The 15,372-nt window shown below is 33.1% G+C and overlaps 1 protein-coding gene across 1 annotated transcript; it reads right to left on the bottom strand.

The window, feature by feature from the left end:
* Positions 1-3,256: 3,256 nt before the first annotated feature.
* LOC147382739 (uncharacterized) lies at positions 3,257-14,569 on the bottom strand. The gene is made up of 4 exons (XM_086427598.1): positions 13,724-14,569; positions 11,503-13,004; positions 4,308-4,372; positions 3,257-4,202 (listed from the first exon to the last, which is right to left on the bottom strand). Exons 1-3 carry the CDS (start codon positions 14,397-14,399, stop codon positions 4,313-4,315), a joined length of 2,238 nt encoding a protein of 745 aa, XP_086283724.1. The 5' UTR covers positions 14,400-14,569; the 3' UTR covers positions 3,257-4,202; positions 4,308-4,312.
* Between the last annotated feature and the right edge of the window lie 803 nt (positions 14,570-15,372).

Below are 15,372 nucleotides of genomic sequence, written 5' to 3'. Positions count from 1 at the left end.
TAATTTCCTTAAAATGTATAAACAATAGCAATGATCTGTTCGAGATGGTCAATCACCTACTCCCAAAGGGATTCTCTAATCAAAGGAATGAGCAGATCGAAATACATCTATGACTGCTTATTTATAGGATCCTCCTACTATTTTAGGAGACAATCCATATCCTAACAAAATATCAAAATAGAATCAACTAAAAAGATGAACATGAACCAAAATAACAACAACAAATTAGGTGCACATGATGAATGGCATGTTGGGCATAACAAAATGGCAATTTTATTTACTCTTCTTATCGTGTATGTGAACAACTTTATGAAGCTCACGTAGTAATTTGATCAAATACCTATGGGGTATTTCACCAAACATCTTATATGTCATAGCTTCCAAGACCTTGTTTGATAATGACAATAAATGGTAACCCAATTAATAGCAACAAATGTAAAGAAGACAAACAACCACACAAAGAAAAAAGTAAGAAGACAATACTCACCAACACCAACAGAGATAATACACAGGCTTCACAACACAAGATTTTACGTGGTTCACCCAAAGGCTACGTACACGAAGGTATGAGCGTTGGAGCTTGATTTCAATATGAAGAAAATAGGGCAAATCGATACAAGGAAACACCTCTATCACTTAGCTTCACCTTCTTCTAGATTTCAATATTCCCAAACCTCTCAACCTCTTCTCTTTAGGTTTCTTTCTTTCTCTACTTTCTTTTCTAGGAAAAGACTTAGGCAGTGTTTGTTTGTGCTATTTTTCAATGCTTATTACTAAAGAAAAAAAATTCAGCAATTTTTATCAAAATAACGTATTTGTTTACTCCATATTTTCAACGCTTATTGCTGAAAATAAGTGAAAAAATTCAGCATTGTTTTGAAGTTGAAAAAAAGTGTTGAAGTAGTAAGTACTTCGCTTTTTTTGGTACGAACAAGCATGCCCTTATACTTAAAAGGATATTACCACTTATATCCCATGAATAAGTATATAAGCACCCCACAAATTAATAAACCCATACCATGATCAAACTATTTTGTCTTATATGGGTTAAAAGTTTTGGAATGAATTGATTTTCGATGAGGATGATCTCTACAATGAGGAGATCATCTTCACCAAAAATTAGTCCATCCCAAAACTTCTAACCCCATCAAAACAAGTTCAAGAATCGTAAATCATCCATTTTGTTTTTGAGACCATTGTTGATGTGGGTAGAAGTTTCGGAATGGGCTGATTTTTGGTAAGGATGATCTCTAGACCATATAGATCATCATCACCAAAAATTTGCTTATTCTAAAAACTTTAACTCATAGAAGACAAAAAAAATAAAAAATTGGCTATGGTGTGGATTACCCTTATTAATTCATCCTTATTAATTCATAGGGTGTTTTTATAATTACACATCATTTATTTCCATCCAAAATAAGTTCTTTTAATGTTGATTTCAAATTTTAATGACTTGTATGACATTATTATTTTTAATTTGAAATTTGTGAGTTTTTAAAAATCAAAATTATTATTTATAAATTGAAAATTTGAGTATTACTTATTATTAAAAAATGAATTGTATTTTAATTTTATAAGAAATAATATATTTTATTGTGTTTGATAAGAAATAGGCATTTGAAACATGCAAACAATGTATAATATGATTGTAAGGATAAAAAAGATAATTTACCAGTTTCAGTAATGTGTAATAAACATGATTCAACATCTACTAAACAAACAACTTTTTCAACACTTAAATTCAGCGCTTATAAGTTTCAGCACTTATTTTTTTCAGTTTAAAAAATAACTCCTTAAACTTGAAATTAGACTTCTTATAAAAGAAAACAAAACCCCTTCCTTTTAGTAGCACTACAAAGTGAACCACTTACATAAGTTATAAGTCCAACCCAAATTATCTTACACAGACCAAAAAATACACACATTTGAACCGGACCTAATTAATTTTGAATCATTACTTTAACACTTCTTACAATTGAGCTTTTCTCTATAAAAGGAAGGTGTGCCCTAGATTTCGTACACATAAACATTGCATACTACTCTTATACGAATGTTCTTGTTACTCAGACATCCACTTATTTGATCAAGTTCATCAAAGATTTGTTATTTTTTAAGTGTGTGGTTAATAGATTTGTAACTATAAAATCTTGAAAACCAACCATCTTAAACCGATTGCATTGTGAATATCATCCTATGGGGGCGAAATTAATTAGTAATTTTCATACCTTCTTCAATAGCTTGAAGTTCAATGAAAGGAAAGTCCTCAAACTTTGATTTGCCATGCCTAGCAAAGATAATTTGGCCAAGAGAATTATGACCCCCAAAATCGAAGTCCGAAGCTCACCTCATCATTTGACTAACAGAGACCCATCAATACTTAACTTAATGAAACGTTCTTAAGGATGAATCCACCGAACATGCTGATCCGGTTATGCTTTGACAATTAAATGTAGTATTTTGTTTTTCGAGTGGTAATTTGGTATCATGTTTGTGGGTGATATTATATATATATGGGGATGGTTCAGCAGCCCTAAAGTTTGCCAAGTATAGTGCCAAACATTTTTCAAAATATGGGTTAGAAGCTTTGGAATGAGCTGATTTTTTGTGAGGATGATCTCTATGATGAGGAGATCATCCTCACCAAAAATCAGCCTATTCCAAAACTTCTAACCCCATCAAAAGTGATTTACAAAAATTGGACGGTCCACAATTCTTCAACTTGTAAACTAGGGTTAGAAGTTTCAAAATGAGCTGATTTTTTGTGAGGATGATCTCTTCACCGTAGAGATCATCCTCGCAAAAAATCAGCCTATTACAAAACTTCTAACCCCATCAAAAGTGATTTACAAAAAATGTTTAGCACCAAACTTGGCAAACTTTAGGGCTGCCGAACCGCTTCCTATATATATATATATTTATTGTTTCACTAACAAGAAAGAAAAATTACAGTTACCCCATCGATAAATATTAAGATTTATGTTACCCCCAAAAAAATTAAAAATCCAAAATTTTATTATTCTATTACAAAAAATGGAGAATTTGAGTTGAACATAACTGTAGGAATTCAACTAACAGCCTTCACCATCATCCATTGCACGAAATGAGAGGATTTATGCTCACTTTCACATGATTACTTGAAGATAACCTGACGATGGAGGTCGTTACCATTAAAAATGTGGTAAAATGAATAAGTGACTAACAAATAAGTTGATTCTTACATAAGCCTGAGTTCCTAGTTCAACGGCAAAACATTTTATATAATTGTGGGAAACAAGAAATCAATTTTCCTATGTATCATAACCAATTTTGTGTACAAGATTTTCAAACTCGGACCCACCTCTGGTTCTTACTCATAGTTCAAAGTTCATGTTGAAAGTTGACACAGACCGGTTTAAAAATACTGGTCAGAAAATTATGTGAGGATTTTGTTTGAGATTGTATGGAATACGAATTCCTCCGAAAATTGTCAGAAAAGAGAATTCCACTATTTGATTGTACTTAGGAAAATATAAAAAAGAGAGTGAGTTTTTAGCACAATTTTAAAATTGGTCTAGTCGCTTCAAATTCGCCCAATATGATTTAATTGAAATTTGTGGCAACTCATCCAATTATTTGATAGAACCAACTTGACTAGTCAATTCAGTCAAGTCAGCATGAAAATGCAACCATGCCAGGTCAGAAGCTTGACCGGCTCATCAAGCCAATGATTTCATGGAACCGAGTTAACCCTATGTTCCTTATTTTTTTAATCATTTCTAATTGGGATTTTATTCCAAATTTACAGATGAGGTTATATACATCAAGAGACTTGTAGAAGATTACAACAAACCAGTAAAAGAAAATACTGAATAGAATGCACTACACCTTAAAACTAGTATTTTTTTTTTTTTTTTTTTTTTTAACAAAAGATCATTCTAAAGAAGGTGCCTATTGAAGGAAATTGAGTATATATATAAACTCCTACAGTCTATAGAATACATTTGAGTACCTTCTGCAAAGCCACCAGCTTCACCATCACCATCTTCCCTGCTTGGTTGCTTGCTTTGACGGCTTCGATCATGAAGATGTGATGATCCATCGTCTTTAAAGGTTGGCAGAAATTATGAATGTACCAATATCATGGTAAGACACTTGTAGATTGAGCTGAATTTGACCATGCAACGTTACCCACGATAACATAAAAATTACTGACCGCAGCCCTACTCTCAGTTTGAAGGTTTTCAAGAAGGTTAGTTTTTGAATATTTTCTGTATCCAAAAAGCAAAATAACCACTTCAAATGTAGTATCTCCGCAATATCCGTACCTGGTTCAGCTACTTCCATGGAATCCCCAAGATACACTTCGGCAACGACGTTTCTTTGAGCTAACCTAAAGAAATATAAGATCTTGGAATCAGCAACTCATTTATGGGGATATATATATATATATATCGATTGAGCAAAGGATTAACACATCAAAGACATATGGGAAAAGTAATGGTACTGAAAGATCAAATGCAATGCTTTCCGACCACTTGAGAAGTAAGAGGAAGTGGTAAGAGATTAGTAATTAACGTATTTTAATGATGAGAGAAATATATTAGTACATGACCACTACAGTTTACATGTCAGAGATTAGAAAGAATACTTGACATTAAAAAAAGAACTAATATAAATAAGAACATGTAATTGAAGCATACTGAGCTGTCCTCTTAAGATAATTTACCAATTTCATACCAATCACATTTCAAATGAATCATCTGAGCATTGGCTGTATACACATCTCTGACATGGAAATTCAATTTGGTGAACCAAAGGACTCAATGGATCAATGCACAGGCATATATGCTACAAAAATTCATAATAAATACCCTCAATATTGTAACAGGTTAAACGGATTTTGGATTAAACAAAATATCTACGCACCGTTTACAATATATTTCTTCTTTTTTTTTCACGAGTCTTGTTGAATAAATAGAATAGAAAATTCAAAAACTCATTACTCCACCTTAACTTGGTGAAGGAAGCTTCCTCCATTTCCAACTTACAAAGCCTTGGGCAAATGTCAGACTACTTTCCAATGCTGCTAGAACCATAACCATTCCTCTTCCCAAAATTTAACTGACCACCCCCCCCCCCCCCCCCCCCCCCCTTCTCTAGACCTCTGCTACCCTTTTCAAGGACCTTTGTTCAGATTTCCATTAGGATGAACCAAGTCCCACTTACTAAGTGACAATTACCTCCACTTCTCTGAAAAAAAGAAAAAAATAAATATGTTGAACACCTCGACCACTAAAAGATAGGAACTAGGAGGTCAGCTTGTCCAAGGCAATGTTTTAAAAATCAGACAGATAATCGAACCGAAATTTTGCTCCACTGGTAGGAACGGGGTCTGACTGAGGTTCAATTAGGTCGGACCGATTTCTATTAATTTAAATAATTTTATATGTATATATATATTATAATGATAAAATATAAACGTCATAAACAAAAAAAAAACATTTTGTAACTTATATTTGATAACTAAAATTAAAAAAGCTAAAAATGTTAAAAAAATGTTGAAGATTTTTTATTATGTTAAGATTTAAGAAGTTCTCTTTATTTATTTAAAGATCCATAAAAATATAACTAGAAAAGTATATATCATTGGAGTTTTTTTTTTATCGAGGTAAATCGTTGGAGATCTTTTATATGCTAAGATTTAAGAAGTTTTTTTTTTATATATATTTAAAGACTCCTAAAAAATAAAAGTAATTTAATAAATTTACAGATTTTATTTATTAATATAGTTATTAGAGTTTTAGTTTTAGTTGGTTTCTATATTTATTTGATAATAAAAAATTTATTATAAATCTAATAATGAATCTAAGTTCAATGTCAATCTCGTTTTAAAAAAATTCGAAATTTTCAAAACCGATTTTCACAGTTGAACCATCAATTTTAAAAAAATTGACGGTTCTTAGATTAATAATGTTTCTTAAAGAACTGAACTGAGAATTATAAAATTTCTTGTTGTACCCAGTTGCACCATCTTTTCAGTCCGGTTTTAAAAACACTGATCCAAGGGCTCAGGAATATTTAAAAACAGAAAACCAAAGTCATCACTCCACCTCAAGTTGGTCAAGAAAGTTTCTTCTGTTACTCACTTATAAAGCCTTGGGTAAACGTCCTTGGATAACTTTTCATACAGCACCAAAATACCTATCAAAGAAAAATAAACACCACCTTAACCACTCACTCTCCCAAAATCTAATTTATCTCATTATCTCAACCTATTGATCGCTTCAAAACTCACTTGATATTCCTTACCTTACAACCAACCCGTACAAGGTTACTTCTCAATTGTAGTGCAATCATACTTCATTTCATTAGACAACTAGTTTTTATTGGCATTTCATTTTTATTTACCTATTATTAGTGGCATTCTTGTAAATATTGTTTCGAGGTAGTACATATTAGAATGAGAGAGTGATGTTCAAAAATATAGGAGTGTGTATCTCTCTCTCTCTCTCTCACTTGTTTTTCTCCATTTCTCCTTTTCTTTCTCTAGTATTTTTATTCCTGCTCATTTCCCTCTAAAATGTGATAAAACCCTAGTTCATTGCATGGTATCAGAACAATAAACCTAGGGTTTCTATTCCTTTCCTCTTGTTTTTCTTGTTCTCTTAGGAAAACTAGACTTCTTCTCTCACCATAAGGAACTAGTTTTCTCCTTTTAGATGCAAGTCTTTCTTCTCTGTTGTACAACAAGCCAACAACTTCATGTTTGTTTGCATATCAGAATATTGTGTTGCTGTATGATCAATTGGGTGGCCATTCATATTAGTGAAGATAAATGGCACAAATTTTCAGATATACAATACCCATGTCAAATAAGGAAAGTAAATGAGGTATTGGGCCTATATACAGCACTGGAAAGTGTCCTTCAAGGACCATGTACTCACTACACAAAAGATGGAATAAACTAACCTCAGACTTCTGAACATTAACTCATCAGCTAGAGTTCCTAATTCCTGTCACATTAACTTCGAACATTTCAAGCCGCTAAAAAACTGGGGTAATTTTGAGGTACCCCTCCAGTTTTGGTGAAAATTAGAGATACACCCACCAAAAATTTTACCCTTGAGATTTAAGAGGTTGAAGATAATTGGTTAGGAAGGAAAACTCAAGGATTTTTTTGCAAGAGATTGAACAAGAGAGCATTTCAGGGCTTGTTTGTTTGAGCTTCAGGAGCTGGTTTTTTTTGCTTTTAAGTCAAAAAAGTCAGATGAATGATGTTCGTTTGGACTTTTTTTGTTCCCATAGATTTTAACTCAAGCCTAAAAGGAGCTCCTAACGGAAGCCACTCAAAAGAGGTTTCTTCAAATGGCTTTTGTGAGAAGCCAAAAACGTAAACGACTCAAGTGTAGTTACCAAAATACCCTTCATCTTTGATCAAATTTTCAACCAAACTTAACCTTAAAAAATAAAAGGAGAGTACCAAAATATCCTTCATCTTTACCAAAATACACTTCATCTTCCAAAATACCATTCATCTTTAATCAAATTTTCAACCAAACTTAACCTTAAAATATAAAAAAGAATTACCAAAATACCCTTCATCTTTTATCAATTTCCAATCAAACTTAACCTTAAAAAATAAAAGAGAACTACCAAAATACCTTTATCTTTACCAAAATAACCTTCATCTTTAATCAAATTTCCAATCAAACTTAACTTTAAAAAGTAAAAGGAGATTACCAAAATATCCTTCATCTTTACCAAAATACCCTTCATCTTCCAAAATACCCTTCATCTTTAATCAAATTTCCAATCAAACTTAACCTTAAAAAACAAAAGAGAATTACCAAAACACCCTTCACCTTCAACCAAACTTAACCTTAAAAACAAAAGAGAATTAACCAAAATACCCTTCATCTTTAATCAAATTTCCAACAAAACTTAACCTTAAAAAACAAAAAAAAATGACCAAAATACCATTCATCTTTACCAAATACCTTTAATTTTTAATCAAATTTCCAACCAAACTTAATTTTAAAAAACAAAAAGGGATTACCAAAATACTCTTCATCTTTTCCAAAATACTATTCATCTTCCAAAATGAGATTACCACCAAAATACTCTTTATCTTTACCAAAATACCCTTCATCTTTACTACCAAGACCAAAAGCAATTCATCATCACTATTTTATTATCAAAACACCCTTCATTTTTATGTGGATGTTGAATTGTGTATTATGCAGGCATTTTCTTTATAATGAAAATTTCATATGTCCATTTTTAAGAGGAGATTCTACTGAAATTTCGATAAAATTATAAAATTATAAAATTTATAAATTTATTTAAATGAAAATAATTATTTTTATAATTTTTTAATATAAATTTTATATATATATATATATATATATATATATATATATATATATATATATGGGTCCCGTTCGCCACCCTTAGTTTTACCACACACTTTAACAAACGCGTTTTGTCTTACATGGGTTAGAAGTTTCGGAATGAGCTGATTTTTGGTGAGGATGATCTCTATGGTGAGGAGATCATCCTCACCAAAAATCAGCTCATTCCAAAACTTCTAACCCCATCAAAATTGATTACAAAAAATGGACGGTCCACGATTTTTCAACGTGTAACATGGGGCTAAACATTTCGGAATGGGCTGATTTTTGGGGAGGATGATCTTCTAATCATAGAGATCATCCTCACCAAAAATCAGCTCATTCCAAAACTTCTAACCCATGTAGGACAAAAAACGTTTGTTAAGTGTGTGGTAAAACTTAGGGTGCTGAACATTTCCCTATATATATATATATATATATATATATATATATATATAGTGTAATTATATATTTATTAAGGTATTCTGATCATTTTTTGTGCATTCTAAGTGCATTATCATATAAAGGGTATTTTGATAATTTTACTAGAATCCAACAATAAAAAACTGTCAAACAAATATCAATTTATGGCTTATGTGCTTCTGTAACGAATAAGCTTCTGCTAGATGTAGCTTTTCAGACTCTGGACTTCTGCTTTTTCCAGAAGTTGACTTCTGAAGCTGAAGCTGGCTTTCGTAAAGAACAAACCCTCATCATCTTTTGTTAGTCTATCATGAAAGACCCACTTCTAGAGGGGGTGGGGTATCTCTATTTTCATCAAAACTTGGAGGTGTACCACAATATTACCCAACCATACTCAGTTTAGAAATGAAGCTAAACTCGGAAGTAGAAAATAATAAAAAGTAAAATTGAAGGTGTAGATCACGCGTCCAAAGATCTAATTTTTGATTGGGCCTAAAAAAGGTGTCTTATAAAGACGATTCTTCTAAGCCTCACAAAAATAAATAGACGGGGAGAAAATTGTTGCAAAGGATTCAAATAGCCAACCCCAAGTATTTTGAATATGTGATGCAGGACAGAGACGAAAGAAGATGTAGTACGTGGTACGAATCTAGTTTGGATTTGGATTAAGGATTTAGGTATGATAAGGTTACCGTAAAAGTTTGGGATAAACCCAAAAGGGTTTGGGTAATAGGTTAATTAAGACATTTTACAATTGCAATATTTTACAATAAGGTGTTGTAATTAGGTTTAAGAGTGTGAAATAGGGTTAGTTTTGAGGGAGGAAAGGTTTGAAGGTTGTAGATTGGACTTTACATTTCATATCTAAGATTTGAAAGAGTTTGGATAGTTTTTAGATGCACGGATAAGTTTGAGTGGTTTCTTGGACCAAGAATGATTTGGATGGGTTGATCTCTCACCAATAAACAAAAAAAAAATTGATTGAAGTAGATAGACGAAAAGAAGACTAAAGAGAAAAAATAATAGACTTACCTTGGAATCACCTCATAGATTTTCATGGCATCACTAAGTTAAATGTACCACATTCAAACAAGAAAACATAAACTACCATTAACTTAATATTAAAATTATAAAAATTACCCCGATTCTTCATAACTTCATCTCCCTTAAATTTTGAATCTATATAAACTTATTAAAAAGACACAATAAAGTTACCAAAGTATCCCCAAACATCTATGCTAAGACAATGGACTAGTCAAATATGTTAAGCCTAACTACTAACTCTAATCACTAAAATAGACCCTCCCAAACAATAATAAAAATAAAACACTGAAACTAAACTATGACACAAAGATGATACGTCATGATTGCTGATGTCCCTATCAATATGGTTTTGTTGATTGATTGGTTGAGATGGAGGGCGAAAATTGTTCAGTTCACTTGTCCAAAGAAATGTTCAGCTTGTCTAATTTTTAAAACCAAACATAAAATCAGAACAAATATCCAATATTTCCATTAATCTAACTTCATCAACAGAACAAATAAATATAAGGCCGTACAACTTATAATCAACAGAATTACAACTTATAATCAACAGAATTATAGAATTAAATACTATATTCAACAAAAACTAGCAATTTTCCCATGTGGGCCTCGTTGAAATAGATTAGCGCAATAATACAGCCCCAACAAAGAGTCTGATACATATAGCAGTGTCACCCTTTATTTTTTAACTAAAACAAACAAACAGAAACAATTTCTCAAAGTGGAATTGTGTCTTCTACCCACAAAAAACTATTAGGCTATTAAACACAATAATAGTGGTTTAATGGTCATCTTACCTATAAATCTACTTAAATTTATTAAATTATTGGAAAACTCAGTGCTTCTCTTCAAATATTGGTCACCAGCGCCTTTCAGATTGCTTAGGAGGATTACATAGGGTTTTAATCCATTTGCTATCTGTTGGAGCATTTGAAAGGAGATAAATAAGAGAATTTTCGATGGCAAGGAGTGTGATGAAAAGGTGGTCATCATTAGTGTCTGTACCTTTTTGTTTTTGGTGGTATAAGATGTTTCAAGATTTTCTAATTAGGTGGAAGTCTGTAACTTCTGATGAGTGGTTAGAACTAATGTCCTTTGATTTCACCTGTTTCGGCCTGTGATTTATAAATTGCTTCGGCACAAAATAGGAAACGGTCTCTCCAACGCATAAATGGCTGGGAGTTCACGTTTTCATCATCCTTGGTAAAATCCAGTCCACCACGGAGACATTCATAAACCGCTCTACCGTAGTTCTTAGCAGATAATCCCAATTTTGGTATATTTTGATATTGAAAATCAGATTTTTGAGATTGACAATGATCGGTTTTTTCTGAGTGAACTAGAGACTGCTTTTTCTAGTTATCTAAGGAGAAAAGGGCGGGTTTGCAAGAAGGTTTGAAAGAAAGAAGGAAAGTAAGGAATGAAAGAGAGGGATTAGGAATTTCTTATTGACGGATTAACAACTGCATTATAAGCAGTAGTTCTTTTTCTTTTCTTTTCTTTTCTTTTCTTTTTTTTTTTTTTTTTTTCAGGTAATAGTAGTATGTGTCCTTATAGGATGATCTTCTCAACCTTCTATTGCTTGTTTCTAATTCCTTTTTTTTTCTGAAAAAACTATTCTATAGTTATCAAAATGATGATGATGATTGGAAACTGTTTGCACCTTAGAAGTTGGAGGGGGTAAAGAAGCTTGGCGTACAGCTTTTCCAGGTTCCGTTAACTGTCGAATTTCCCGAAGTTGGCTAGCAATGTCCTCCAAAATTTGCAATTGAATATTTTCTCTTTCCCGATGCTCAACAGAAAAACTCAGCCTATCTCTTCCCTCTTGTACAACCCTTAGTCTTTCTCTAAGCCATCCAACTTCAGTTTCAAGTTTTAACCTTTCATTATCAACTGTAGAAATTGAATTCCTCCTCAAATCAAAAAGTAAACCTTTTCCTTGAGATTTATCCAACCCACTACTCACATCTGAACTCCCTCTGTGAATGTCTCGCTCAGCTTCTGCCCTGCTTGTATTGGGACGATCACATTGTCCAAACCTGTCCAAAGAAGTATCAATTTCTTGTTTCCACAAATTACATTTATTATCAATAACATGAACATCATGAACACTTGATTCAGCCTCAAAAACAAAATCACGATGATCTCTTCCTCCTTGATCTGCATCTTTCCCATGGTTCTCCAAATCTACACCATCACATGGAAAACTGATTTCCATTTCACTATGAGTTGGGCCATTCTCTACAGCCATTTCTTGGCATACTCTAGCATTATCCTTTTCCCCCGGTTCTTCATCCACAAAAATAATAGTTTTCTCAAGCAATTTATGTTCCTGAAACCCATTTAATTTACAAAACACAGAATCTACCTCTAATCTCATCTCCTGACCTTGTGAAGCAGAGGGTTGCTTGTCCACGGATACCATCCCCTTCTCTTGAAATTCTTCTTTGAATTCATTCATGCACTTGGGCCCATGTGGAAGACCACAATTTGGTTTCTCACCAGACAAGGCAATATTATCTGAAGACTTGTCCATATCTTTCACCATTTCTTTCTTGCCAATGGATCCGTTAATCTGATGTAGCATCAATCCTGTGTCCTCACTTGAGTCAAATGAAGAATTAGGCCTTTGTTTCGACATCCCCACCATACCATTCAAATCACCTTCAAACTGCTCATTTTCATGTATCATCATTATCTGTCGATAAGCTTCGACTTCCTTCTCCAAAACGTGTTTCTCCCTCTCTCTCCTCAAAAGGATCTCTTTAAGAATGTCCATCTCCTCCAAATCATACGCAGATTTTTCTTCAATCATTCTCTGATACTGGCGAGCTTCCATTTCTATCGATGCCTTCTCTTTCTGAAGACGCAATATCATCGCCATTGCTTCATCAGCAGCTGATGCTGCAGCACTTCTTTCCTTCTCCAATTCCATGTACAGAGCAGCACGAGCAGAATGTTCTTCTTCAAGCGCTTGTTCCAATACTCTAATTGTATGTGTCTCACTCTGACCGAACCCTGACTCTTGTTTATTGTAGCTTATTAATTCGGGAGAAGAAAACATATCTTTCTCCACGTTTTCACTTTCAACCAGAAACTCATTAAATTGAAAGCTTCCTTGGGTTCCTCCACACAAATCGGTGCCAGTGGGAGCGTCTTCGTCATCTGAAATCTTACAAAAACAGAAGAACATAAGCAAGGATTAAACTTCGATCATCAACATGCACGATTTGACCTACAACCTACTGAACTAACTCATAATTTATTTATTTTTAATGTATAAAAGATTTTATTGTAAAGCAAAAATGGAGGCCAAAACAAACACCCAACGCGACAACATAAAAAGGAAAAGAAAGGGCAACCAAGGTAGACAACATCGAGAATCACATAACAAATCCCATTTAAACAAAAATTATTTAAATTTATAAATAAAAATCCTCTAAATTCTTTGAAGATGAAAATTAACCCCATAACAGACCTAACAATCCGATGGAAGGTATATTCCTTCCCTTCAAAAATCCTACTGTTCCACTCACTCCAGACCCAATGAGTGATTTTTTGCTCATAGAATTTCTAGTCACAGTGCTCATAGACTCTCTAGCGTTTGCCACGTCAGGCCCAACGAGGGTAATTTTGTAAATTGGGCCCATGTGATTAGAGGATGCCGGATTCTGTAACCAAAAAATTTTTCATACCCCAACACACAACAAAAGGTGTTAAGAAACCATTCAATTCTTTTTTCAAGTTGACACAGGATTATCTCTTAATTCATAACTAATGGTTTTCGAATTTCCATTCATATAAACAAGCACAACAAAAAATTCCCCAAAAAACTTAAATTTTCAGCAGAATGAGGGAAGGAATCAAATGAGAATAGTACTCACGCTGAACCTCATCTCCTACAGAATTCAAAGGCACCGAGCTATCTTCTTCTTCTTCAGTGATTTCTTGCCTTGTTAAACTACCACCAAAAGGCGAATTAGAGGCATCAAATCCAATCATCCTCGAAGAATCAAACACAGCACGGCGACGACGCCGAAGAGCACCAGACCTCGGCCTCTGATAGAAGATTCCCTTTCCCTTAACATCAGACAAACCTCGACGCACCGAAGGAGAACTCGAAGACCTAAAACCAACCAAATCAGTCTTCTTCGATGCCCTAGCATCCGAAAACGAACTACAAGAAGCTTCACCCTCCATTTCTAGAAACCCATCACAGCATCGTTGATCATTCTCTCTCAACAACCTCACATTCAAACGCCGCCCTTTATCATCCTTCATCCAGATTGAATCGAAAGGGAATTTGTTCTTCACTGATGTTTGAACAGAGGAAATCTTACTTGTAGGGGAATCGACAAGCAATTTTTGAAGACAAATAGTACAGTTGGGATCACCGAAGAGACCGTTACAAGGACAAGGAAGATTAAATCCGAAGAAAGATAAGAAATTGGAGACGAAGAAAGCTAGAGTGGATCCGCAGAGAAGGAGATAAGCTAGAGCGAGATCAAGAAATGCTCCAACGAGAGTAGAAAACGTCCATGAATTTGTGTGGCAAGCCATCAAGTGTTTGTTGTAAGAAATCAGAGAAGAAATTCTTCTTCTTCTACTTCTTCTGTGAATTGGTTTCAAATTGAACAAAGAATTTCAGAAAACCCTAGTTTGGTTTGATTCGTGAAGAAAGTATCTTGAGTTGCAGAGAAGATGCGGTGAGTGGGGGCAAGAGCTTTGCAGTTGAACTGCTGCATGGTTTTAAACTCGGTATTCCGTCTCATCTCGTCTCGTCTCGGTCACTTACCTTGTTGACTCGTCAGAATCAACTCGTTTTATTTTAAACACGAGGTTTTGTTTTAATAGTGGATAAGCATATTTATTTTTCAAATAATATCACTGTTCATTTTATTTTGGAAAATGCTGAAATGACAAAAATAATTTATTGAGATTCTCACAAGTCTGATATAGGATGTGCACATAATCATAGATGTGTTACCTCGTGATACAAGTAAAAATCATCTACAATTATGTATGCATGTCCATGTCAGAATTGTGAGAATCACAATAAATCTTGTATCACTCTAGTACGACTCTCTTATTTTTTAATAGAAACAAATAAGAGTATGTTAGTCTTTTACATAATTTGTATTTGTTTCTATTAAAAGAGATAAGTATTTATTATGTAAGAAAATGATTAATATATCCTTATCTTTTTCATTAAATGATAAATTAAATAAAAATAAGAATATTATGAAAAAAAATATTAATGTCCCTATAAGATTATGGATGTTAACATTCTCCTATATATTATATTAAAAATTTATAATTTATCTTTTTCATATAAATGAATGAAATGAGTTTTGGAATGTTGATTAGTTTTAAAACCTTGTTGACTCGTCAGAGTAATTTAATTTGACTAATACTATATATTAATATATATTTATATTAAAAAAGAATTATAATATTTTTATAAGATAAAAAAAATTAAATGAATGTCGTCAAAGGATTACTTTCAAAATGACCTTTTAACTTTTCAAAGATA

Source organism: Akebia trifoliata, chromosome 16 (genome assembly GCF_017979445.1).
Source record: "Akebia trifoliata isolate Shusen 1 chromosome 16, ASM1797944v1, whole genome shotgun sequence".
Classification (NCBI taxonomy): domain Eukaryota; kingdom Viridiplantae; phylum Streptophyta; class Magnoliopsida; order Ranunculales; family Lardizabalaceae; genus Akebia; species Akebia trifoliata.
This window is presented reverse-complemented; position numbering and strand designations above follow the sequence as displayed.